General features: G+C 40.3%; 1 protein-coding gene across 1 annotated transcript in view; it reads left to right on the forward strand.

Moving 5' to 3' along the window:
• fancm (FA complementation group M) overlaps window positions 1–26,802 on the forward strand; it is a 45,152-nt gene that overhangs the window by 17,041 nt on the left and 1,309 nt on the right. Inside the window, exons 5-22 of the mRNA XM_040041354.1 lie at window positions 4,148–4,279; window positions 5,220–5,352; window positions 5,509–5,601; window positions 5,777–5,881; window positions 6,313–6,491; window positions 7,577–7,783; window positions 7,891–8,131; window positions 8,225–8,373; window positions 10,644–10,808; window positions 20,858–22,718; window positions 22,806–22,906; window positions 23,604–23,672; window positions 23,860–23,961; window positions 24,776–24,941; window positions 25,063–25,169; window positions 25,283–25,752; window positions 25,890–25,983; window positions 26,273–26,621. Coding sequence (XP_039897288.1) covers window positions 4,148–4,279; window positions 5,220–5,352; window positions 5,509–5,601; window positions 5,777–5,881; window positions 6,313–6,491; window positions 7,577–7,783; window positions 7,891–8,131; window positions 8,225–8,373; window positions 10,644–10,808; window positions 20,858–22,718; window positions 22,806–22,906; window positions 23,604–23,672; window positions 23,860–23,961; window positions 24,776–24,941; window positions 25,063–25,169; window positions 25,283–25,752; window positions 25,890–25,983; window positions 26,273–26,621 — 4,723 coding nt within the window. The remainder of the gene's footprint in view (window positions 1–4,147; window positions 4,280–5,219; window positions 5,353–5,508; window positions 5,602–5,776; window positions 5,882–6,312; window positions 6,492–7,576; window positions 7,784–7,890; window positions 8,132–8,224; window positions 8,374–10,643; window positions 10,809–20,857; window positions 22,719–22,805; window positions 22,907–23,603; window positions 23,673–23,859; window positions 23,962–24,775; window positions 24,942–25,062; window positions 25,170–25,282; window positions 25,753–25,889; window positions 25,984–26,272; window positions 26,622–26,802) is intronic.

Here is a 26,802-nt window from a genome sequence, read left to right on the forward strand (position 1 = left end):
CGTAGAGAGGATATTATATAATCTACTACAGTTGGTGTGGGAGGGTCTGTGTAAATACACTGAAAGACACACCTACAATGCTCTACAAGGAGGGAGTGGGGGGGGGGACCGACCCGTGGCCCCTCCATGGCTGTGCCTTTCCACCTACACAATCACTAGTTTTGTCTTTTCCCTCTCTTTATTATAAGCCATCACAGACAGATATGGATTCACAACAGCAGCCTTGTAGCAGCAGTCGCCTCATCAGCTGTCACATGGTTAACCATACTGAAGTGTGTACTCTTCATTTAGCAGCTGGTTCTTTTCTCTTTAGACTTATTCAAAAGTGTCAGTGATACTAAGACAGCTTTACTATGCACACAAAAATACAGACACAGAACTCTTGACACACAGACACACAAACACATCATGAAGACCTCCTCGTTGTTTACATGACAAAGTGAGAGTTCAGTTTAGTATAGGTTATGTTATTAATAGCTGCCTATAGACAGACTTTGACCAATTCCTCACGTCACTTAGCTCCATGGCTCTCAACCAATCAGCTGCTGGAACCCACAGAGCATGCTCATTGAGATTGTCAACTACATTATTGTCAATTGGGCCAAGCTCTTTTTTGCTAGCACTAGATAAATCAAAGTGCAATGTCTACACCATCTTTATATTACTATGCTTTATTTCAGATAGCATTTGCCTTATGCTCAAGTTGCTAAATGTACATATGAAAATATATTTTAAGTTTGCATTCCCAGTTTCCACATTTAAATCAGAAAATGCAAATCAACACCTTAACCTTTACCTCCAAAGTAATTCTTTCGGCAAAGTAAATCACTGGATACCCTTGGAAACAAACTAGTGCTGACACTAATCATAAACTGAGGCCAGGATTTGCATTGATTTCTACACAAGAGGAGGTATAAATAATCAGACATATTACTTTCAGAGTAGACACTTTTCTTTCAGCACATTCTGTTATTTCACTTCACATTCCAGGCAGCCTAAAACAGTGACCTCACTAATCTGGTTCTGAGTAATCTCATAATCTGGACCTGACCACTGTGTACACATTTCCACACTGAGCTCCACCTGTCAGCCTACAAGCTGGTTGCTGCTAGCGGTCCTTTCTCTTGACATGTAAAATAATACAGGGAGTGCAGAATTATTAGTCAAGTTGTATTTTTGAGGAATAATTTTATTATTGAACAACAACCATGTTCTCAATGAACCCAAAAAACTCATTAATATCAAAGCTGAATGTTTTTGGTAGTTTTTAGTTTGTTTTTAGTTTTAGCTATTTTAGGCGGATATCTGTGTGTGCAGGTGACTATTACTGTGCATAATTATTAGGCAACTTAACAAAAAACAAATATATACCCATTTCAATTATTTATTTTTACCAGTGAAACCAATATAACATCTCCACATTCACAAATATACATTTCTGACATTCAAAAACAAAACAAAAACAAATCAGCGACCAATATAGCCACCTTTCTTTGCAAGGACACTCAAAAGCCTGCCATCCATGGATTCTGTCAGTGTTTTGATCTGTTCACCATCAACATTGCGTGCAGCAGCAACCACAGCCTCCCAGACACTGTTCAGAGAGGTGTACTGTTTTCCCTCCTTGTAAATCTCACATTTGATGATGGACCACAGGTTCTCAATGGGGTTCAGATCAGGTGAACAAGGAGGCCATGTCATTAGTTTTTCTTCTTTTATACCCTTTCTTGCTAGCCGCGCTGTGGAGTACTTGGACGCGTGTGATGGAGCATTGTCCTGCATGAAAATCATGTTTTTCTTGAAAGATGCAGACTTCTTCCTGTACCACTGCTTGAAGAAGGTGTCTTCCAGAAACTGGCAGTAGGACTGGGAGTTGAGCTTGACTCCATCCTCAACCCGAAAAGGCCCCACAAGCTCATCTTTGATGATACCAGCCCAAACCAGTACTCCACCTCCACCTTGCTGGCGTCTGAGTCGGACTGGAGCTCTCTGCCCTTTACCAATCCAGCCACGGGCCCATCCATCTGGCCCATCAAGACTCACTCTCATTTCATCAGTCCATAAAACCTTAGAAAAACCAGTCTTGAGATATTTCTTGGCCCAGTCTTGACGTTTCAGCTTGTGTGTCTTGTTCAGTGGTGGTCGTCTTTCAGCCTTTCTTACCTTGGCCATGTCTCTGAGTATTGCACACCTTGTGCTTTTGGGCACTCCAGTGATGTTGCAGCTCTGAAATATGGCCAAACTGGTGGCAAGTGGCATCTTGGCAGCTGCACGCTTGACTTTTCTCAGTTCATGGGCAGTTATTTTGCGCCTTGGTTTTTCCACACGCTTCTTGCGACCCTGTTGACTATTTTGAATGAAACGCTTGATTGTTCGATGATCACGCTTCAGAAGCTTTGCAATTTTGAGACTGCTGCATCCCTCTGCAAGATATCTCACTATTTTTGACTTTGCTGAGCCTGTCAAGTCCTTCTTTTGACCCATTTTGCCAAAGGAAAGGACGTTGCCTAATAATTATGCACACCTGATATAGGGTGTTGATGTCATTAGACCACACCCCTTCTCATTACAGAGATGCACATCACCTAATATGCTTAATTGGTAGTAGGCTTTCGAGCCTATACAGCTTGGAGTAAGACAACATGCATGAAGAGGATGATGTGGACAAAATACTCATTTGCTTAATAATTCTGCACTCCCTGTAAAAAAATATCTTATAAGTAAGAAAGGGACACACAGCAGCTACAGTAAGAGGTGCAGACACAACTTTGATCTTCACTATCTTTACATCGATTGAAAATCAGTGGAATGTCATGAATGACTAGGATTGTTGTCGACACTAAATTTAATTGCAATCAATAAGTTGTTCAAGCATCTATGGTGGATGCATAGATGAAGTAAGAAAATTATCATACCTTCTAGTGATTCTAAAAAGATCTGAGAAAAACATCTGCGCTTTTAGCTTCTGCATTGTCGGAAACCCAATGTTTTGTGTTCATCTGTCATTTTGCTCATCATCTTGCAGACGATATACTAATATATCACAGTAAATGGGGGGAAAAAAAGGGGAAAAGGCTGTAAAACTGTTTTATCCCCAGAGTGTTTGTTCATATATACAAGCAAATCCATCATTGGCTCCATCCTTGTCATATTGCAGGTAGATTTCATTGTAACCATTAATAGAAATGCCTACAGCATTTTTGCTGCCCATCTGTACTCAGTACTACATTGAACATTGAGTACTACCTGAACTGTGCAATTATATCTCCATCCAGCACCCATTTTGGAATTTTGATTTAGCTGTAACCACCTCACCTAATTGAGGTGGTTAATTGAGCTTAATAAGAAAAAAAATCCTGTGTGACATACATTTTGTGAAACTAATAAATGTCTATCTATACATCTATCTATACATCTATCTATCTATACATCTATACACACACACACACACACACACACACACACACACACACACATACACACACACATATATATATTAATGCATATTAATCTCAGAGAAACAGGTTGTCGTTAAGGAGATATGGGGCATGGCCTCAGCTCAGTTCACTCATAAAGAGTAAATCTTCATTTCTGGTTCATTATCGCTTACAATACCTTTTATTTACTTTGTTAATTTTGATGCTTGAATGCCCTAAAAAACAAGAAAAATTGCTTGCCATGTGTTATATAATTTTGTTTTTAGACACTAGTTGACTCCACCGGGTAACCTACTTTTTTCCAGGGTAATTTTGTTCCATTCACTTTGCAGAGTTGCTTTTCCACCCAGCTGAAATTGAAAATGTAATGATCCAGCCTCCCATTATCCACGGTCATGAGGATGAATAGATGTTGGTAAAATTGTCTCTTGGAAAAATTGCTTTAATCTGTTTTCCCATTATAAGAAAACAAGGACAGGGGAGATGAGAAACACTTCAATGCAATTTAGTGTTAAGAAGTCAGGCTTTCATTTAGTCTGTGTGTGAGGCTGTTTATCAGTAGAACAAACATCTGTATGTTCCTGGATGTACCTTTCAGCTCGGGGTCACTAGGATGCAACTAGTCAGTGTTATGCATAATGCCCCCTTCAAAGAACAGGAAGTGGCCTACAATTGATGACCTATATATGTGTTTGCCTCCGTTTGTCCAGGTGCTGGAGAAATTCATGTCTCGTCTGGTCCAGAACCGAGTGATGGGCCACAAGGATCTGCGGAGTCTTACCAAATACCAGCTCATTCTTGCCAGGGATCAGTTCCGAAAGAATCCACCATCACACCTCAAGGCATGTAATGACTGTGTCCCATTGTGGTATCTGTCTGCTGTAATATGTAATTTTACATGATATGATACACAGGTTTTTACATCTATTAAGACCCATTTTAAGAAAATATGGGGCCTTGAAACTCGAGACATGTAGCCAGCTATTTAATGATTTAACTGCGAATGCATCTGTTGTTCTGAATATTATTTAATAATCAAGTCGCTAATCTTCATTTACAAGAATATGGAAAGAGGGTAGCCTGTGGTGATGCATTTACAGAGAATTATCCCCCTTGTCTCTACAGAGCTTTATCATGACTTTGTGCAGGACTTTGTGTTTATCTGTCTGGCTTGCAACTTTAATGCTACTTTGATTCACTGTCATTTCCTTTTCATAATGCTCCAGTAGGCAGCTGTTTCCAGTTAAAACACTGTACCAAAACAGGCATACGGGGGGAGTACCAAAGAAAAAAGCTAAGCACTTAGCAGATGCTAAGAGACAGATGTTTCCCTCAGAAACTAGTAACACCAAGAAGAGATTTCAAAAGATAGTGAACTTGGGCTTTTATTTGCAAAACGAACAGAAACACAACTCCAGATAAAATTAAGTGCTGTTGTGTTGCATATGCAAATAAGTGATTGATTGCACGGCAAAAGGTTCAGCATATATACTTCCAGTTGCTTACGGTTATTTAGAATAAGCCGGGGCTGAGGTGTGCTGGACGATAGTCTTTGGTTCAGTGGAGAAAGAAATCCATTATTCACTTTGTTAGTGGAACATTTTATATACTCCATTTTTGTTTAAAAAAATGTTATTACTGCAGTTGAAGAAGTTATGGACAGTTTTATTTTTCATACTATTTTTCCGCACTTAATGGCCAAATATTATATTTATTTTCTTCCACTGTCACTCTGATCCCACATTGGTCTCGTGAAGTCACACAGCCTCTTTCACTCAGCAGGGTCCACAGCAGGGAATGCTGGAGGGCGACTTTGCCCTTTGCATCAGCCTGTACCATGGCTACGAGCTGCTAATGCAGATGGGCCTCCGATCTCTCTTCTTTTACATCCAAGGAATCATGGACGGATCCAGAGGTCAGTCACCTCACCTCTAACTTTTGCAGTACATTTCTTAGCTCTTTATCCAAACAATATGTTGAGTCAGAGAACAGTAGCCTTTCGAACGCCACATTATCCACGGGTGGAAACAAGTTTTTAACATCAGGCCTCTCCTTGCTTTGTTTGGCTCAGAGATGTCCAGGGCCAAGAACGAACTGCAGAGAACTCCCACGTTCATGGATTTCTACAAAGAAATGGGAACTATGTTTATGAAGCCATCTGCTGGTATTTAAGTTCTTATTCAATTCACATAACTCGTATATTTGAGCCTGTTATGTAGCCAGAAGAAGAGTTTTGATATCTTAATTTACTCTGATCAGTGATATTTTCTATTATCACAAAAATACCTGCTTTAAAATACAGCAAAGGATCCACTGCTTTGGTTTCACTGTTTTTGTAGGTCCAGATGAGCCATTCATTTACAGCCACCCCAAACTGGAGAAACTGGAGGAGGTTGTGCTGCAGCATTTCAGACTGTGGGCTGAGAGCTCAGCAAACAATAACGGTGATCTACTTAATATAGCACTGCTATGCTGTGACTCACACATGGGTTCAAGCAGAAATGTGATATTCTCTTCTAACTACATCATGTTTTGGTTGATTATCGTTCTTGCCATGTTTATAGAAAACAAATACTTTTGGAAGCTCAGGATGTGATGTTCATTAAATTTGTGGTAAACTTAAACCACAACAGTAGCATCCATACATTGGTTATATCTATTAACAAAGGAGATTTAAATAACAGTGCTTGGTACAGTATAGTTTCATTAACTTGGAACTGAAAACCAAAACATTTTCTTGAGGTCGGGTTGAACAGAACAAAGCATTCCTCTGTCTGAATTAGACTGTCATAAACGTACAGAAAGAATTCAGCTCAGGATTACTGAAGGAATTTTTTTATTCAGTCTGTTTCTCTTCTGTCTCCTCGATGTCCAGGTTCAGGTCCTCAGGAGGTAAGCACGCGTGTGATGATCTTTTCATCATTTCGGGAGAGTGTACAGGAGATCGCAGCCATGTTGAACCGCCATGCTCCGCTGATCAGGGTCATGACATTTATGGGCCAAGCTTCAGCTGGAAAGGGGGTCAAAGGCTTTACCCAAAAGGAGCAACTGGAGGTAGACATTTTTTTTAGACAGTAAGACAAGTGTTATTAATGTTTTGAGGCACAGACAACTTCTAGGCAGAAGGAAAAGCCAGGAGAAGATTAATTTATGTAAATGACTGAAGGAGTACACAAAGAGGGTGGTGTGACAGAGAAGGATGGTAGGGATAGCGTGGAGGTGGAGATGATCCATAAAGGGAGCAGAGGCAAGACTAAGAGGACAGTGTCCAAGGCTAAACTCCTTTTTGCCAAGCTAAAATTGACTATGCAATCTTAAAAGAGAAAACAACCCAGAAAGCATTGACCAACAATATTCAAAGATTTGTGATCACATGATCACATGTACAGTATTGTTTTAAAATTCAGCAGAATTCATTTGTAACTTTTCCTTTTAATGGCAGTGAACTCCATGTTTGAGTTTGACTTGCCTTGTTTACATTTGGTAAGCACCTCATGGGCTGATTGGAAAGTTGGTAGTTTAAATTCTGGCTGCTCCAGTCTGACAAAATATCGTTAGACAAGATACTGGTCCACAAGTTCCTCCCAGTGCATTCATCGTCAATGTGAATCTGGATAGAAATCACTTAGCTTTAGAAACAAGCTTGTGTGAATGTGTGTGAGTGGTTAAATGAGACATGTTGTATAAAGTGTTTTAAATGCTCAAGTAGAGTAGAAAAGCGCTTATAAAACCAACAAAGAAGCTGTGTACAGCAGTCAGTGCAATACCCATGTATTAATTTCACTGCTGGTTCCAGAGAAATATAATTCCTCTCTGCAGACTGCATGTTCCATTTCCTATAAGCAAATAATACAGGAATCAAACTAACATGCAAATGCACTGACCATCCCATTGGCTGGTCTGGTGATGGAATATAAATAGAGCAGATCTTAATCTGTAAAATGTCATAAAAAGGGACTCTAATTTGGAACAAGCAAACAATTACTTCAGTTTTCCATTAGTATGTAGTTAGCACAGATTTGTATTTCTATAATACTTTTGCTATATGGTTGCACTAAAGAGTTTAGGGGGACAGTATAAGCTGGAAAGATTAAAATACTTTATACTTTGTATGACTTTTTCCTACTTTTTTGTTGCAGGTGGTACACAAGTTCAGACAGGGAGGCTTCAACACACTGGTGTCAACCTGTGTGGGGGAAGAGGGCCTGGATATCGGAGAGGTAGACCTCATTGTTTGCTTCGATGCACAGAGGAATCCTATTCGTTTGGTACAGCGAATGGGGCGTACTGGACGTAAGCGTCGGGGACGCATTGTTGTCATCCTGGCTGAGGGGCGGGAAGAGCGGGTGGGTGTTGTATAGTAATTCTAGTCATTTCTAGGCAAAATGAGAGATGATAACGCAAATGTGGCTCCACAAAACCGCCTAAAAAGTTCAGTCTTTGTTTTCTCCAGACTTACAATCAGAGCCAGAGCAACAAACGCAGCGTCTACAAGTCCATCACTGGCAACAAAAACGGGTTCCACATGTACCCCAACAGTCCCCGTATGCTGCCTGAAGGGCTGTACCCCAAACTCCATAAGATGCACATTACCTGTGGGCAGTTTGATCACCAGGAGAACAGCAGGCGGTCTGTCAGGGGTCGACGGTCCCACACCGAGAGTCGGGCCTCACTCATCCACCCTCAAAACCTAAGTAATTCCAGAGTCTTTTTTAAGATTGATCAAGTTTTTCTTTGTGGGATGGTTTTCTGATATTGACTGAGCACATCTGTGTATCTCTCGGTAGTTCAACAGGGCAGCTCAACATCCAATGGTTTTCTGAGCAGTACAGAATATTCCCTATGGGAGTCAACCATGAAGCTGGAGGATACTGAGCCCCATCCAACCCTGAAGCAGTCACACTTCCTGTCAATACCCAGTGACCCACTTCCTCAGGTTTCTTTAGTATTATTGTTTTGTTTCTCTCATTCTACTGCAGGGCCCTATTTCAGGAAGCCGGTTTAGAAAACTCAGAGTGAAAAACGATACTCAGGGTTGAGTAACCCCGAACTTTCCAACTCGGAATATTCGGTTTCAGAAAGGCTGATAACAATTAGTTCAGTCAACGCGGAGTTGCTTTAACCCCAAGTTAAGCGCGCGCACGAGGATACATAAAGCCCTGATTAGTGGAGCACAGATTAAGCGAGTCACCATGGAGACGGAGGGAAAGAAGGCGCGGTCAATGTATTTTACAGCGCTTGAGGCCGAAATTCTGATGGCAGCATATGCCGATAACATGCAAATTTTGCGGAAAAAAAGTAACACAGCCTCAGCTGCAAAAGAAAGGGAGCATGCATGGCAAAACAAAGCCGACAGAGTCAATGCGTGAGTGTTAATTTAAACATTGATCTAGGGATTTCCACCCATTTAACACGTTATTTTATTATATTTTATTTTATTTTTTAATTTATACATTTTATTTTGTGACGTGATGTGAGCGCAGGTGCAACCCAACAGGCCCCAAACGTTCCTGGCAGCAAGTAAAAATGAAATATAAAAATATAGTCCAAACAGGTAAGGTGTAATTGTATTATGAGCCATAGTGCTTGGTCTGTTTGTCCGATGTAAATCAATTGCAGTTAGAGGCTACATTAATTTCCCCTCTGTAAGCACTTATTGAAATTATCTGAGCACATTACAAGTACATATTTGCTTACTCTGTATGCTCAAATGTGACCCGTTATAGCCAACAGAAAAAAGCGGAGGCCCGAAAAACAGGTGGGGGTCCTCCACCACCACCACTCACAGAGGCTGAGCAGTTGGCTTCCACATTTGTGATAATGTTGGCAGCATCATATATGATCTTCACAGTGCAGAGAACACAAATTAGCATCCATTACTATAATGAAATAATTTGTTAGTTTGAAATGCTACAGGGAACTGTGTACCTGTACATTAATGCTGTGGAAAGACTTCCTGTTCACATAGTCTCCTTCATTTACTGAAGGAGCAATGATTGGAATGTGAGTGCCATCTATACAGCCAATCACGCCTGGGAACCGTGAAAATAAATGTAAAATTTAAGTAGTAGTTCAAGTATCACCACATCATGAATTAAGTTTTGTTCATCCTGATACCTGCAATTTTGTGGAATCCCTCTTTGATAATCTTGTGGGTCTATGACCGGGGAACACCACAAACGAGTACAGGAGACGTTTCAGTGCAACTGTAACATTCCTGACTGCCCGACAGACGGTAGCCTTGGAAACGTGCTCAGCGTCACCAATATTATACAGAAAGCTCCCGTTTGCAAAAAAAAATGAAGTGCAATACAAATAATATATACAGAACTGAGAGGATGTCCGCGATGTGTCACATGAGCAATATTAGGCCTGAGGATGTTATTCAAATAAATTATAGATTGTGCTGAAAAACGGTAACGTTCACACAGAAAATCATCAGGAAATGATAAAATGTCCGAACGCGCTCTAATCACTCTCTCCCGGCGGAGAGCTCTGCGGAGAATTTGGGCTTCAACATCTACTGGCTCTTCAAGGAAGGAGCACGCCATGTCTGACACTTCCTACAGTCAGGTTTCTGACAAAGAGGCGGAGAAAGTCAGGGTTAGTTGAAGTAAACCTGCTAGGGGGCAGGTTAGCTTCACGGAGTGTGTCGTCATAGTAACTCGCTCAGAATTAATCTAAACTCGCTTTGTGAAACCGAAAACCCAGAGTTTTCGTTAACTCAGGGTATACTTACTCAGAGTTTGCACTAAACCGGCTTTCTGAAATAGGGCCCAGGTCTGAAAAGGAGATAAACAAGGGTGCACTGATTATTGGCTCATTTTAAGTTTAACCTTGACAGCCGTGCCATGATCCATATGTACAGGATATGATACTATCCAGTGACAGGAGTTTTGAATAGAACTACCCCTTTGAACCGCTTCATATGTAACAATAACAGCTGAGACCAGAAATGGGGAAAAAATAGAAATGAAGATATTTTGAGTGGATCTATGGATTTCTGGCAGTTAAGTGTCACTTCCACATTTGCATGGGGCACGGAAAGTGCAGTTGCCATGATTTCAGGTGGAATAATCTCCCACCTACAGCTGGAAAGCTATGCATGGTAAAACCAGTTTGTGTCATATATTATTGACTTGAATGTAATGATATTATTTCTACTTCAACCTTACTTTTTTAATTATGTTATTTCATGTCCCTAAGGAGGAGGTTTCCAAAGGCAAACAACCATCCAGGGAGCTGTCTTTGTGGGAATGGAGACACTGGCAACACAAAGCGCTCCCTTCTCATGTTGTTGATCATTCCCTCCGCTGCAGCCACTTTATTAAGGTGATGGAGCTTATAGACCGCATGAGAGAGGAAAATGAGGTGAGACGAATGTTTGGTTAGTCATCATTTTGTTGTTTTATAAATAATATGGCATTCAGTTATAGCAAATGTAGTACTTCTTTGTGTCGTACAGGAGCATAGCTATAGCCTAGAATGCGTTGACAGCTTACTAGTAAATCAGTAGAAAACCTAACCACTAATTCAAAGCATACACCAGTAATTGAAAAGCTCTTGGTGATAGGAAACTGGTTTTATAAATGACCTTAGACATCTTGCGTAAATCTTGCTTAGTTTCATAAAATCGAGACAGTAGTGAGCATTTACCCATGGGAAAACCAAACTTCATAAACTTACTAGGCTGAAAGGAGTCAGCTGAGTTGCATGTGAACACACAATTGTGGTTTGTGTTGAGTTACTAAATTCATCTTTTTGACCTGGAAGGCAAATTCCTTGCATAATAAACAGTTTCCATGGCGTAATTGTGGCTTTAGTAAGGAGATAAATATTTGATTTATATTCAGCTGGGTCTTTCCAGTCTGTTTCTCCTTTCTTTTTTCTTTCCAGTTGCTATTTAAAGAAAAAGGGACTGAATGAAAAGATTCTCTTTTAAAAACAACACTTCAAACACTATTTTAATTAGTATCTCGGTGCACTTGAAGCCAAATTTGTTATCAGTGGGTTTTAGTTATTTTTAAAGAGAACTTAGCTATTTTTTTTCTCGTAGAGGAAATTGAAGGGTTTACCATCTCAAAGTGTTCTAGCTCATAATTCATCTCTCGTCACAGTTTGCTGACCCAGCAGCAGGAGCTTCGTTCATGCTTTAGCTGCTAATTGAGAGCAACCGAATCAGTATGGTTATCACATCAGTCCTGTCACAACAACTGTTGCCCCGTTGAATTTGCATCTCAAGAATCGAAGATGGAGCCAACTCAAGTATTGCTTTGGTGTTATTTAATAATCAGTGTATGAGAAAGGTAATTTAATCACATGGTTTTTCCAGTTACTTTCTTCCTGACCTTGTTTTTTGTGTTCAGCTAGTAGGTCCCCGCTAAACACCTTATCGCCCGATATCTGCTATAGCCCGCTACAGGCCTCCTCGTCTCGCCATCTGCCATTTCACAAGATTGTGCCATCGATAAGACCCTTGAAATTAGGTCAGAGATTATGGTAAAACTGACTGTTGGCTAAACTAACAAATGGGCTCTTATTGCCATTTTTTTCCCCAGTACGGATCTTGACCGTACTCGTGAAGGAGAAAATTATTCCACCTGTGAAAACAAAACAGGATTACGGCGCAAGATGGCAGCTTATATGTCACATGTTTTGATTGTGGTTGAATTCAGGTCACAAGTCAGCCAATGAGTAATTAGTATTTGGAAGTTGGCACATTTGTCATACTTTTGCTACAATAGAGTTGAAGTGAGATGATAAAGGTATGATTGTGGTCTAGACTTTTAGGGTGAAATCGACCGGCTTAACTAAAGTATTGCATTAACCGTATAAGAACAATCATTTTTGAGTTCCTCCATTTTTGCAGCCTGAAAACCAATTGGACACTCTAAAATCAGTTGGAATGCTGTGTAAAATGTAAGTACAAACAGAATGAAATAATCTGCAAATGTCATAAAAACATATTTTATTAACAATTCAATATGAAAAAAAAAGTTTAAACTAAGAAAATTTACCATTTTATGAAAAAAGTAGGGTCATTTTGAATTTAATTGAAACTCAGAAACATTTGAACAGATGAACAAGATGCCATGTTTACCACTGTGTAGAATCACTTCTTCTTTTAACAACACTCTGCAAATAGTCTGGTCTCTCCTGGGAACCAAGGCCACCAGCTGCCGGACTTTTAGGAGAGGAATGCTGTCCCATTTTTCTCTGATAAAGAATTCTAGCTGCTCAACAGTGCAGGGTCCTCTGTAAAATATTTATTTAGTGCCAAATCTTTTCAGTTGGTGAGAGGTCTGCACTGCAGGTAGGCCAGTTCAGCACCTTGACTCTTCTACAAGAAAGCCACATTGTTGTAATAGATAAAATATGTAAGGGAAAAGATCCCATCTGGATGGGCGCATGTGTTTCTCTAGGACCTGCATATACTTTTCAGCATTGATGGTGCCTTTTCAGATGTGTAAGTGGCCAAACTGATAGGCACTAATGAACCCCCATAACATCATAGGCGTAGGCTTTTAAACTGAGCCCTGATAACAAGCTGGGTGATTCCGCTCCCTGGTTTGTCCTTTAGTCTGTCCATGTTTTCCAAAACGAATTTCAAATTGTGACCTTTCTAACCACAGAACAGTTTTCCACTTGGCTTCAACCCATTTTAAGTGACCTTTGACCCAGAGAAGCTCACGTTCATCTATGTTCATGTTCTTCTTTGTAGGAGAGAGCTTAACCTGCATTTGTGGATGGCATGGAGAACTGTGTTCATAGACATGTACATATATATGTACATGTATGCTCATATATCATGTACATAACCTTTTTGGTCCTTTAAGTTCTAGCTGGATGGAAATAACCAGAATTGTATACACACCAAATACCTGGAAAAAGCTAATAAAAAATTCCTGAAAGGTTCTGGCTCGACACCAGACTGGTCTGTCCGTCACAAAATTAAATTAGAAGCTGTCTTCAGCATCTCCATCTTCAGCGACTGAGAACAAAACCTCTTTCAAATCTGTAATTAGTTTTGAATTTATTTATTTCCAGAAAGAGCAAATCTCTTTTTTTAATTCTACACAACCAGTAAACAAACTACAGCAGTACAACTGTATTTTAAAGTCCACAAAACATGTTTGTTCATATTATTCTTGTTTTTGTTCATCGTTTTAAACACATAAAGTTAAGGATTAACTCGCAATATAGAGGTGATGAACTAAGTCGTTTTTACGTTTTTGCAGCTCATGTTCTTTTTTTTTTCTTTTTTCTTTTTTTTTGTGTCCCGTTTGGATCTTTAGCCATCAGAATTGTTGTCTTAAGGCCAAGAAAGATGCCAGGCGGATTTATTTTGCCAAGTGGATCATCGTGGCCTTGCCATATTGGTCCATTTGATTGACCTTTATTATAATTATGAATTTATTTTATTTTCAGTTGCTACAAACGGGACAGACATGACTGGGGGATAGGACAGGGAGAAAGAATGAAAGAAAGAGAGGGAGAGAAAGAAAACCAAAGGGGGGGAAGAAAAAAACAAACAAACAAACAAGACACCTGGATCACCTGTATGGAGAAAAAAAACAGAAGAGAAAACAAACAACAAAGAGCAACATAATAAAAAAACAGCACCATCACAATAAACTAGCTAGCAGTAGATAACAGTAGATACTAAATATTAAACGATATTGTGCAGCACGCAAGATAGACAGCGCACAATGTGCTTTGAGGCAGCAGCCAAGAAAGGTGTAGTCCGCGTCTGTGAACACCCGTGTGTACACCTGTGTGCATACCCAGCAGCTACGGAGCAGAGGCCAGAGGGGGTTGCAGTGGCGTGCCCGCGGGCTCTGCCGGCAGCCAGCTGTGCCAGAGAGGACCGAGCTTCAGGCCCAGAGGCCTGAGGGCATCCCACCCCCCGGAAGGAGCCCAGCCGGGTCACAGGCGCCCGGCCCTGCCAATCGGCCACCAGGAGTGAGCCGGTACATACATGAGCGCTCAGCCCCAGACGACAAGGACCACCAACGCACCAACGACTGAGGGCATCAGCCACCGGCAGGGAGTGTGGTGAGGGGAGATAGGCCTCCGTACTTTAGAGGGCCTGAGATGTTCCCAGAGAGGTTGAGTCTAAGACCCAACCTGACATATAGACACAGACGAACAGACACACGCGGACACAGACGTGCATTCCCACCCCATATGCACAACCAAATACTCGGCACTCACCCAACGTGTAGACAGACACAAATAGACACTGCACAGACAGTCGCACTCCCCAAACATACTCTATATCCCAGGTCCAGGTACCCCCGCCCTCAGAGGGGCAAGCTGCACCTAGACCCAGGAGATGTAACCCTTCTCTCTGGGGTGGAGGCAAGCGGACCACCTCCTTATCTGCAGTAGCAGGGAGGCCCCGCATCCCAGACCCCAGTCTGACGGCCAGCACCTCCTCCCAGCCCCCCAGCCCTGACGGCTAACAGAACCGGGGTGAGTGAAGACCTCAAACCTCCCTACGCCCGCTCATATGTAGTGTTGCTGTGTGCTGTTCTAAAGTGCATTTAAAACTCAGGAGAGCATAAGACATGTGTTCACCTTTCAGGCATTAACTCATAAGCGGACTCTCCCTCGGCACTCACCTCCTTTACTCTCGCTGTCAGGGATAATGTGAGCCATGGATTACTTGTTTGGCCTGAATTTGAAGAGTGCTTTTGACCCTTTGCTTTTTTCTCTATGTCTCTTGGCATCACAGTTTAAAACAAACAAACAAAAAGTCCTTGAATCAAAGGCCAAACATTATTTTTCCTATTTTTCTCCTCCACTAAATATCCCCACTCTGGAAATCATGTGCTCATGAGACAACAAAACAAAAACACACAAGAAAAAACCCACCCTAAATAAAAAAAATTCTGTTTTTCATCTCACTGTTTCTCTCTTTTTACAATGAAGATAGCCAAGCAGCAGGCCCCTTCTCCTGATATTATGTAATGGTTCAGAGAACTGTTATGTAAGGCCAGAAGGCTGGAAGTAGGTCAGGCTGTGATGACCTAGATGTACAGTGTACTAGACTGAGGAGGATAGAGTTGTAGATCAGAAAATAGATGCAGAAAAGATTTTTATAAAGCTAAATTAGACACATTTTAAAGCTAATTTAAATGTTAAAAGATATCTAAATCTGAATTTTCCATTCCAGTTTTCCATTTCTATTTTAAAATAGATTTTCTGGAATACTGTTGAAATGTAATAAAGATAGATGATGTCAAATGGTTTGATCTGTAAATCATAAAAAAAGCCCTATATTAAAATGAAAATAGTACAGCATCATTATCTTCATTCATCCATTTATTTTCTAATCTACTGATCCAGCTAAGTACAAGCTATAGCAAGTTTTGTTTGTAACTCCCTCACCCCCAACCGGTCGTAGCAGGCGGCCGCCCCTTCCTCTTCCTAATTCTGCCTGAGGTTTCTTCCTGTTAAACGGGAGATTTTTCTTCCCACCATTGCCAAGTGTTTGGTCACAGGGGGGCATCTGATTGTTGGGCTTTTCTCTTTGTTATTGTAGGGTCTTTACCTTGCAATATAAAGCACCGACCTTGATGTGACTGTTATTGTGATTTGGCGTCATATAAATAGAACTGAAATGATTTGAATTGGACAGTGTGGACAGTATATCCACCCTGCAGCATGTACTTCTTTCTCAGTAAAGCCCCTGCTTAATTCACTGTTATTAGTAGTAGTAGTAGTAGTAGTCTCTGTAGCTCAGGTGACCTTCATGTAGCTCACACCCTTAAACCATTCAAAACATTTAGGGCTAAAGGATGAATAGAAGTGTCTGTTCCCCAACACACAGGCAAACAGGAGATGATACACCACAGTGGTAAACATGCCCTTGTTTTTTTTTTTTCTTTATAAATCTTTGACAAATTTGTAGGAAACAGACATATAAGGAGAGAAACTATGTTTATAATTATGTTATTGTTATTTATATATCCACTTAAAGTTGAATAAGCAATAAAAATACATAGATGGATTCTGCTTGGATGTAAACAAATACACTATCTCTGGGATTATTATCATACAGTTATTTTGGACAAAGAACCAACATAGGTTTGTTTTTGTAATTTGTCATAATGCATTTTTCCCTCCTGTGGTCCTGTTGAAACTTGCCTCCCAGTGGCTGATGTCACAATTAGCTTTAGATCATCCTTCATTATTTTGAGTTGTGATGCCAAATCCATTGAAATATAGTCTTGTAAATCAGCATTTCAGTTGTTCATAGTTGTTCATGTACCACAATCTGACGACAAAGGCATTTGACGATTTCTTATCCTGAGCCGTAGCTTGTTTGGAAACAAAGTCACGCAGACCCACGAATACAGATGACAGTTCTTTGTGTATGCTCATGAGCATCAAATTCATGTTGTTGTAGTGCAATGAGATAATCAGCTGAGAGGAGTTTCCACTTTGCTGCTTCCCTCATCATGCAGTCTGAAACAATATGAACCGTCTGACCCTTCTAGCGTACACAGCGCTCTCTTTATCTCGCTCTGTTCTCGTCATCAAGGTTATTTCTGTCTGCAACATTTCTAGATGTGGCGACTTAATCTGATCATTAATTAATTGAGGGCCAGGGGTTGGGGTTAATCCTGTATGAGTGAAGCCCAATCCATTACTTTTCAGCAAGAATATCCAAAAATGGCATCAAATATTATTAGAAAATCCATCTTTTTTTCTACAAGGGAGGTGTATGTTAATCGAAAACCAGATGCTAGAAGATAAGGTGTAGTAAACAGAAGCTCTTCAGTCTCTTACAGAGATAAAAAAAACAAAACCGCAACAATAAACAGCGTCAAAGAGCAGTAATCACATGGTAGCAACTAGAAATTAGGGATGTAGATATGGTCAAAACAACCGTGCTGAAGTTTGAATCAAGCAAAGATGATCTAAGTGACTCTGAAAATGGATGGCATGGATGTTGGTGCCAGATGGTTCTAACAATGAGAACATATGCAGTAATTAGCAGTTCTCTGGGTGGAGATACTTTGTTGATGCCAGAGGTCATAGGACAGTGGGTCTCTGTTTCTTCTGCAGTATCCAAATATCTGGATGCCTTTATTATGGGCAAGATTTAAGATGTTCTGAGGAGGTTCTGTAATACAAACATATGATATTACAGAACTTTATGAAAGCGGCTGACTCACGATAATATGAACAGTCTTAATACAGATAACCATCAAATCCACCCTGTGCTTTTTGTGTTTACAAATTTAACCGTATTGACAAAAAAACTCAATTTCTTGGGATTTGTTTTGTAAGTTAATAGTATTGTTTCACTTGGTATTAGTCGTTTTTATTTTTGTAACACATAGTTTTAGTTTTATGTTTACTTATGGTAAATTAAAACACATTTCTTTGCTGTGAGTTTAAAAGAGAAAGTCCAGTTTTTTTATTAAATATATTTCTAGGGAAAGCCTCACCTCTGAAAAGTATTTGGCTCTTTGGGATTTGATTTTGATTTTATTGATTAGCATTCAAATTCCAATCTCAGTGAAAACAGTGAAAAACAAACAAACAAACAAACAGTGAAAACAGAACAAAAATCTACCATAAAGAAAGAAAGCATGAGACAAGGCTAATCAAAAGGTATTGGCTGAAGCATTTGCTTATTACGCCAACCCTTTTCACAAAATATCTTTTTGTATGCAGCTCCTGTACACAGGGCTTGAAGAAAATAATAAAACAAAGCAAAAACCAAACAAACAAAAAAAACAAAACAAAGAAAAAAAAAACTTTCCACCTTAGATAAGTAACTACATCAAAGCAAAAGAATCAAGAGGTTGTTTTTTTTTTTCTCCTTTTTGCTCTTTTCATTCTTGATTTATATATTTTTCTATTACTCTATTTTTAAACATGTTTTTAAACAAGGAAAATGAACTACACCTTTTTAAATCACTGTCATAACTATTCCACAGGTTAACTCCTCTAACAGAAACACATCTCTGCTTTATATTTGTCCTTATCTTGTTTTTTTTTAAAGAAATCTGTTCCCCTTAAGTCATATTGACTCTCTCTGACTTTGAACAGCTTCTGAGTACTGGGGCAAAGCAAGTTATTTTGTGCTTTATACATTATCTGTGCCATTTTATATTCAACTAAATCATAAAATTTCAGGGTATTCAGATTAATAAACAAAATGTTAGTTGGTTCTATATAGTTTGATTGGTTTATAATTCTTATAGCTTTTTTTGTAACTTGAAAATATGAAGAGTGTTCGTTTTATATGCATTACCCCATATCTCCAGACAGTAAGTCATATATGGAAGCAACAGAGTACAATAAAGTGTGTATAATGTTTTTTTGTTCAGGACATGCTTTGTTTTATAGAGAATAGCAATGGTTTTTGACATTTTTGTTTTCACGTGGTTTATATGAGACTTCCAACTCAGCTTATCATCAATTATCAGAGGTGTGAAGTGCTGAAATGATAATTACACTGTGTGACGACTGCAAGCAGCTCAGTCTTTGCCCGCAAGTTAGTTTGCTTTGTTAAAGGATTAAAGGAGGCAGTATAAGGTGTGTAGAAAAAAAAAATAATAATAAAAAAATTGCAAGTCGCCACAGAGTTGTCAAGTACATTTTGTGTTTAGCACACTTAAAAACAAAGTGTTTTACAACAAAAAGAATAAAACTAAAAGGGTTCATGTTGCACACATTCACACTATTTACATAAATGAATACATCACCACCTTTTTCTCCAACCACACTTCCCAGAGATTCCAAATGTTCAATGAAAAATACGTCTTCAGCTTAACTTTGAAGACGTTTGACTTAGAGTCATTAAAGACAATAAATCACTCTGAAATGCAAAAGATGTTTTAAAGTGAAGTGACAGTGTTTTTAAGGCATTATCAAGAAGGACGTGTAATTTGTGGAGGATGTGTGTTTTTTCCCAGGATACATGACACGCACACGCACGCACATTCACTTAACTTTATTGTATAACAGGCGCCATACTGACTCCAGGTCTTACACTAGAAACTTGCTGATCAAGAATCAGAGTGCTTTAGTTCAATACTCATAAATTAAACAAGGTTGACGTTCCTTGTAATTTTGTAGGAATACTCTAGAACCAACTGAGCACTAGCTGCACATTTGAGCAAGAGAAATTAAAAGTGAATGAAAATGAGAAGGTTATTAGTGAAAATGATTTATTTTTCCCTAAAAAAATGTCAGTTTTTGTCATACCAGCAACATAATGTTTAATTCAAATCCAGTGAAATATCTGTAACATGGATTGTTACAAGTTTCACAATCATTCATTTCCACAGGATGAATAATAATGTCTTTGCTGATTTTGTGACGTTTTCCTGTCACACTAAATTTCCTCTTTCCTTAAAAAAAAAAAAACCGTTGCACAAATACCTTGATACCCACTAAATGATTTACCATGAGATTTGCTACAGACATTCATTGTGACTCCAGTCACTCGGGTTATCCCATGACTTTCCTCTTGCACAATTATGGAGATCATCTTGTTTTTTGGTTTTGTTATTTAACTACATTTCTTCATTAATAGGTGGATTACCGTTACTAAAATTGTTCATATTTTACTCAGGATGAAATGTTCTAACTTTGATGTAGCTTTTATCTTGTCCAGGACATTTTGTTTGTTGTTTTTCTCCGATGTGTAACTGCAATTTATTCTGCACGTCACGGGTCAGGAAAGCAAATGCACAAACACGCTCGGGACTTAACTCAGAGTCAATCCATATGATGCCTTTTAGTGATTAAAACTGGAGTCATTTGTTTTTTTCATGTGGTTTTGGTGCTAAATAACCAAGACTTCCTTTTATCAGATCAGCTTGTGGTGGTAATGCGGTGGATAAGTTGTCCTCGCTTTCAGTGTTATTGACTTCTATCTAGACAGAAATTGTACTTTTCTCTCCACTTTTGTTAGGTGTCTTTCTTTTTCTTTTGGTTCACTAAACGTCGTCCTCCTGCTGATTGCAGGCTCAATGGCACCCTGTTGACCCAAGCAGGAAACCACTTTAGATGAATCACTTCCAGGTCATGTAGTTTGCCAAGATGACATATGCTAGATGATGTGCGTGTACTTGTGCTTAAGGAAAAGATGGAAAAATGGGATTTGGGGGGTTTAATTTTCTTTGAATTATTTTGAGTAGTGTCCTTAAAAATTATTATTCTGATTTTTGTTTGTTTGTGTTTTTTTTTTATCTCAAAAGTTACATTGGACTTTTTAGACCTGTACATCTCTTGGTAGGGCACTTCCTGATTAAATGCTGTTTACTTGTTGAAGCAGCATCAGTGTAAAAGTGCAAGCAGGTCCAAAAAAACCAATTAGATCTCTGTCTTTAGTTTTCATGGAGCGAGATTGCTTCTTATTCAACTTTTTATTTGTGTGTGTTTGTGTTCAGGGGGAATGTTGTTATGAACGGGAACTTCTTCCTTACCTCCACAAAGAGGACACTGTGAAAAGCAGACAGAAAAAGCAGAAGGGCACAAAGACCTGCACCAAAACCGCCAACGACAAACCTAAATCATCCCATTCCTCTTGGTCTGAACTGGAATATATTGATGAGGAATTTGAGGGGAGCGATACACGAACAGCTGGGTTATTAACCACATTGGCCGTGATGAAACAAAGGCCTCCTGCTGAAGATAATAATGAGATACCTTATGATGACAGCACAGACCGCTTAAAACTCGAGGCTGATATTGATAAATGTGAAACTGTCACTGAGGACCTTATCAAAGCAGATGGAGAACCTGTGAATTTAGACAATCTGTCACAGCTTCCTGCTAAAAGTGATGAAGATGAAGATGTTCAACTTCAGGCAATGTTCTACCTTCCTAAATGGGATGCAGCCCCACTGCCCTGCTGTGATAAGCTCCTCCCAGGGAGAGATGAGAGTCTGAAGGTCATCCTCGCCAGTGTGGCGGAACTCCTGTCCCGATCTCCACCATCACTCGTGGATGACTTAGAGCCCCCTCCATCACTTTGTCCTTCTCCTCAACAGCCTCCTCAGCCCTTCCTTGTCAGCTTTACCTTGGATGTGGACGATGACGATGATGATGATAAGATGATAATGAGAGAAGTTGAGAAGCCTCCAGATGAGCTTCCAAATGGTAAAGACTGTGGTAAAATCTCTCCTGACTTTCCCAATCAGGAGAAGCACCCTGTCAGTGTAGCAGCCAACAGCCCAACTTGGGATGAGGTTTTTGGGGAGGACGTAAACGATATTAATGATATCAGGGATGACAGCAAGGAGTCGGATGATGATGAAAAGTGCAATGGCTTCAAGGAGGATCAGGTTCATGTAGAATCTGATGATGTAAGTGAGGAAAAACAGAGCTGGGATGATGTGAGGGATGAAGAAATACCACACTTGACAGATGGTGTTTTGAAAGACGATAAAGCCTCAGAGTGCAGCTCGGAGATGGATGAGAGCATCGATCTGTTCGAGGATGATGAAGCCTTCCTGCAGATGACCATTCCTGATATCCCCACTCCTTTGGATGGCATCACACCCGCGACATCCCCGACGGAGAAGAAGTCTGAAACAGTGCACGTACATACCCCAATTAACCCATGTAACACTACACAGTCAGCGGATGGTACCCACAGATTGAGGACAGTGGAATCAAAAGGAGTGGCATTCAGCGAAGGTTTGACTCATAATGTAAATGCCAAGCTGATAATCCAGAACACAAACAACCATAACACTACAGTGACAGAACTTAATATGCACACACCAGCACAAACTAAAACTGTAGCAGATAATTCAGTTATGGGCAGTGCAGTCACACCCCATTTTAAATCTCCTGATTCATTTAACAGCATGCATGACTTCTTTTCAGTCAATTTTGAGCTTGGCTATTCACTGGAAGACTCAGAGGAAGAAGATGAAGCAGTGGGCATGCCTGCCCCTTGTATGCCTGGGTCTTCACAGCCTAAAAAGCAGATTGACTCCACCACACTTTCGGCAGCTGTCTCTAACTCTTCTACTCCCTGTAACAGCTTTGCTAAACAGAGAATACCTCCAGTCTGCAGCGAATCCAAGCATTCCACACCACAAACGCTGTCAGAATGTAGGATGTCTAAAAGTGGTGCACTCCCGTCTCCGATCATGTCCCCGGGAGCAAAGCGAACCCTAATGCCCGGTCTGCCCTCCAGCTTGAAACGCAGACGAGCACAATGTGGCATCACTGTAGCAGAGAGAGGGCCTAATGAGGAAAACGGCTCGTACCATGTTTCTGGCTCTTCTCCTCATGCAGGTTTGTTTAATCTCAAAGAAAGAAACAGCATTTTTATTTTAAGTTGGTTCCCAATCGTATTTGTGTCTACCTGCTTGTTTCTCTCAGCTTCTTACTTAGTGGGGGGCAACAGTGACAGCGAGGATGAAGTTGTGCTTCATAAAAGAAGACATCCGAACAAAGTCAACCCCTTATCATCCCCCGAAGTGGTGAGAAAGTGTTGAATATTTCGGGAATCTGATGATCTTTTAATTTTTAAAATGCCATACATTTCAGGAGCAGAGGTATTGTTTTAAACAGGAAAACATTTACATACACAACAGTGGAGCAATTTTGTTTTTAGTCTAGCTACATTTTTGTATAAATGGGGAGCTTTTATGCTCCAGCTACAAAGTTCATATACTGACCTAGAGCACTGCGCGATTCATGAACAATCCTTATTTAATCTTGTGCTTGGACAGTGGGTGAAACATCTAAGTTCACCAACTGTATGTCACAAACAGTTTTTGCTCCCTTCGCCCCTTTAGGACAGCTTTTTTCTGATTGGCTGCAGATCACAAACAAAATCTGAACAGCATGTCGATGGAGGTTCAGTGGCCTCAGATTGTTTGACACTTTGGCCTTGTTTAATATGAACATCCAATATTATTGAAGTATAACTAATACAAAAGATAAGGAGAAGCATTTTAAGCCCCCTTTACAGAGTTTTAACCAGTAGTAAACAAACAGTTGCTGCTCACTTTGCAATAAACAAGGCATATATGACAAAAAAAGAGATATGAGGAGGTATCTGATTCAGACAGTTTGCTTCTATCATTCATTTCCAGGCTTAAGATATTCAGCTTGTAATCAGGGGGAGATTGCTCTATGCTGTATCTAACATGTAGCATGTCTTGTCTTTCCTAGTCTAAGATCAACAGTGATGTGGACTCCCCGGTGGTAGTGAAAAGAAAACATGCTGCTGCACTCAATACTGTAAGCTCTTCATGACTAACAGTAATGCGTAGCACATGGTTCAATCTGTTCAACACAGATGATGTGATTTAATTACTCGTGCTCCATATATCACTTAAGATGTTTCTACAAGTGCTCATTATCTAATAATATGTCACAAACTACTAACAGTTTTCAGTATTTCACCAATTTGTTCTCTGTGTTCCAGTCTGATGAAACGGGAGGCGAATCTGTTTCTGATGATGATTTCCAGAATGAATCTGTTTCCGTGTGCAGAGCCACAGTGCAGAGAGCTGAAAGGAAAGCCAAGGTTTGTACGGCAACAGATGGCTCAGCCGGATGCTGTGATCTGAGATCCCTGTTTTCATGTAACTGTAAACACAATATAAACATGGCTCGTATTTAGGTTTCTAATGTGAGTGGGGAATGCCATTTTGAAATGACTGCAGTGTTATGGAAAAGTCTTCATCCATCCATCCATCTCAGCTCTGGACAGTGGTGAACTGTACCCTGCCTTTTTCCCCAGAAAGCCATTCATGGATGGACGGATGGTCTTGAGCAACAGTTCTCCAGACTTTGTGATGGTCTTAAAAGGCTATTTTTCACTAATTTTCAGTCTACAGCTTTTACCTGACCATTTTCAGAGGATTTTTTTTTGTCTTTAGGCTTTTTGTTACTAGCAGCCTATGACAAAACAGATAATGTGTTCCTTAATTCTTTAGTAGGTAGATATGTGGGTCTTTAGGTGTTCTGCCATTCTTACCTCTGCATGTGCCTGTCTGTAGTTTGGTGCTGAGGTTTTAAAGCTTAGAGGGTCTTAGAGCTGAGAGTGATGAGTGAGCTGAAACTCACAATAAACCTCTGCGAAATTAAAGGAAGCTCAAAATTCACATTTTTTATTAGTTTATTAGTGTTCAGTGTTTTCATTTTAATGGTTACGCTACATCCAAAATTTTTAAAAAGCTCAATTATATGACAAAAACATACCGATGTCTCTTTTTAAAGATCGTTACATGACATCATGATCCATTTTTCCTTTCATAAAAAAGTCAAGTCATTACAAATCTGCGACTGGCACCTTCAGCATCCGTCATCCCTGACATTTTCCATCCTTCCTCTGTCAGCGCGGCAAATGCCGAAAAGGGCGTCAGTTTTTGGATGAAGAAGCACAGCTGTCAGAGGTCGAGGAAGGTGTAGAGGTCTCGTCTGATGAGGAGGATGGAGAAGAACAGAATCGGTCTCTCAACGGTTTTGTGGTCGACAATACACAATTCTCTCAGGGCCTGAATGGTACAACACATTTTTCTTTTATTTTTTAAAAACTGAATTCTCTCCTTCTGAGCTTCTCAGTGTGATAGGAGGCTGAGTGAGTCATGCATTTTGGCTCTCTGTCTGTTCTCCTCTTTGTCAGACTCAGAGATGCATGGAGTGTACCTGAAGTCAGTGAGAAGCCCTGCAGTCCAGGGCAAATTCAAAATTTCCAACAGAAGACACCACAACATGGACATCTTTTCCCAGGTATACTAACAAATAAATACATTTTAAAAGATACACAAAGCAACAAAATACTAAGTGGATTTGATGATTGGTAGTCTAATTAAGGATGCCACATTCTTAATGTGTGGAAACAGGTGCCTGAGATGGATGAGACGTATGAAGAGGACAGCTTTGTAGTGGGCAGTGATGTGGAGTTGGTGGGCACCAGTGAGGAAGATGCTGAAAATGTTGACCTTCTGCCCGAGGACTCGTTTGTGAACGGGAGAAAGCAGTATCCCACCAGGCGCCGCGTTTTCCTGCACAACGCCAGAGCAAGAGGCAGCACAAAAACCAGAGCTCAGCCTCCACCAGAACAGAGAGCCGAGATGAAAACTAAACGCACCCGGGTCATACAAATGAATGATTCCAGTGAGGAGGAGATAGATGAAGCAAGTAAAGAGAGGGCTCTCAAAGCAGGAGATGGTGTGTTGCCTTCATTGCCAAAGATGGTACCACCAGAGCCTTGTGGGAAAGAAGGAAAGAAAGCTGTGTCGTTATCTTCTAAGGTCTCACTGTTGAGCAAAGCACAAAGGAGCTCTGTGAGTGAAGAACAGCAAAATGAGAGGTGAAGTTATAATAAAGTAATAAAGAGCGAGTGCCATCCTCCTCATGGATGTGAATTTGTATAAGCAGAAGAGAATGGAAGGATGAGTGTGTACTTGGTAACAATTCTGAGATTGTCTTTCTTTCTCTCTCCTGAAGGTGTCGCCAGAGGATAGAAAATCAGCATCTCCTCTCTGACGAGCTAGACTTTGTGGAGTCACACCTGCAAGTTTCCTCAAAGAAGCAATCGCAGGTATGAGCAGACAAGAAGAGACGTACACATTCCTTACTGTTTCTGGTAATATTAATACCAAAAATCCACACAAAAATAGAAACAATATCACTACATTAATCATATTTTCTGTTATCAAACAAGACTCCATGTCCACTATGAGAGACAGAAGATAAACATAAATAAAAAAAAAAATTGTGTAACTGTGTTTTTTTTCTGGGATCAAGGAGCATATTATATTGAGTTATTTAACCTGTTATCACCACAGGTTTAAATCAAGTATAAGGTGTTTTTCCTTTCATTTCCACAGGCAGTCCCAGCCACTCCATTGGCTCCTCAAAAGACCACAGCTGAGAATTTGATAGTGAGTGAAACCTCCGCTCCATCTGGGTCTGTTTGCATCCTGGTGGACAGTCGCTGCATCAGTAGCGGGGTGGAGTTGCTGACCAGCCTGCGTCAGCGACACGCAGCCACAGTCCACGTCTGCTCTTTGGACAGCAGCTACTTCATTGTCAGCAACCGCATGGCGGTGGAAAGGCAGAGCCAATCAGATCTGGCTGCAGCACAGAACCGGAAGCGACTGGCGGAAAGAGTGAAAAGCTTGCAGGGGTTGTTTGAGCGCGTGTGCATCATAGTGGAAAAAGACCGAACCAAGACCGGTACGTTTTCAAAGTGTGGCTCATTTTCTTTGTAATTTTGCAGCCCTTATGGTAAATTGTAAATAAGAATATTTACTGGAGCCTATGAGTGGATGTAGGCATGCTGGAGGGTTGAAACAGCATCTCCATGGCACAGATCAAATAGGTCGCCAAATTGGGAGAGTGCATTTGGTTTAAATGG

This window comes from Simochromis diagramma, unplaced genomic scaffold (genome assembly GCF_900408965.1).
Source record: "Simochromis diagramma unplaced genomic scaffold, fSimDia1.1 OVJJ01000304.1, whole genome shotgun sequence".
Classification (NCBI taxonomy): domain Eukaryota; kingdom Metazoa; phylum Chordata; class Actinopteri; order Cichliformes; family Cichlidae; genus Simochromis; species Simochromis diagramma.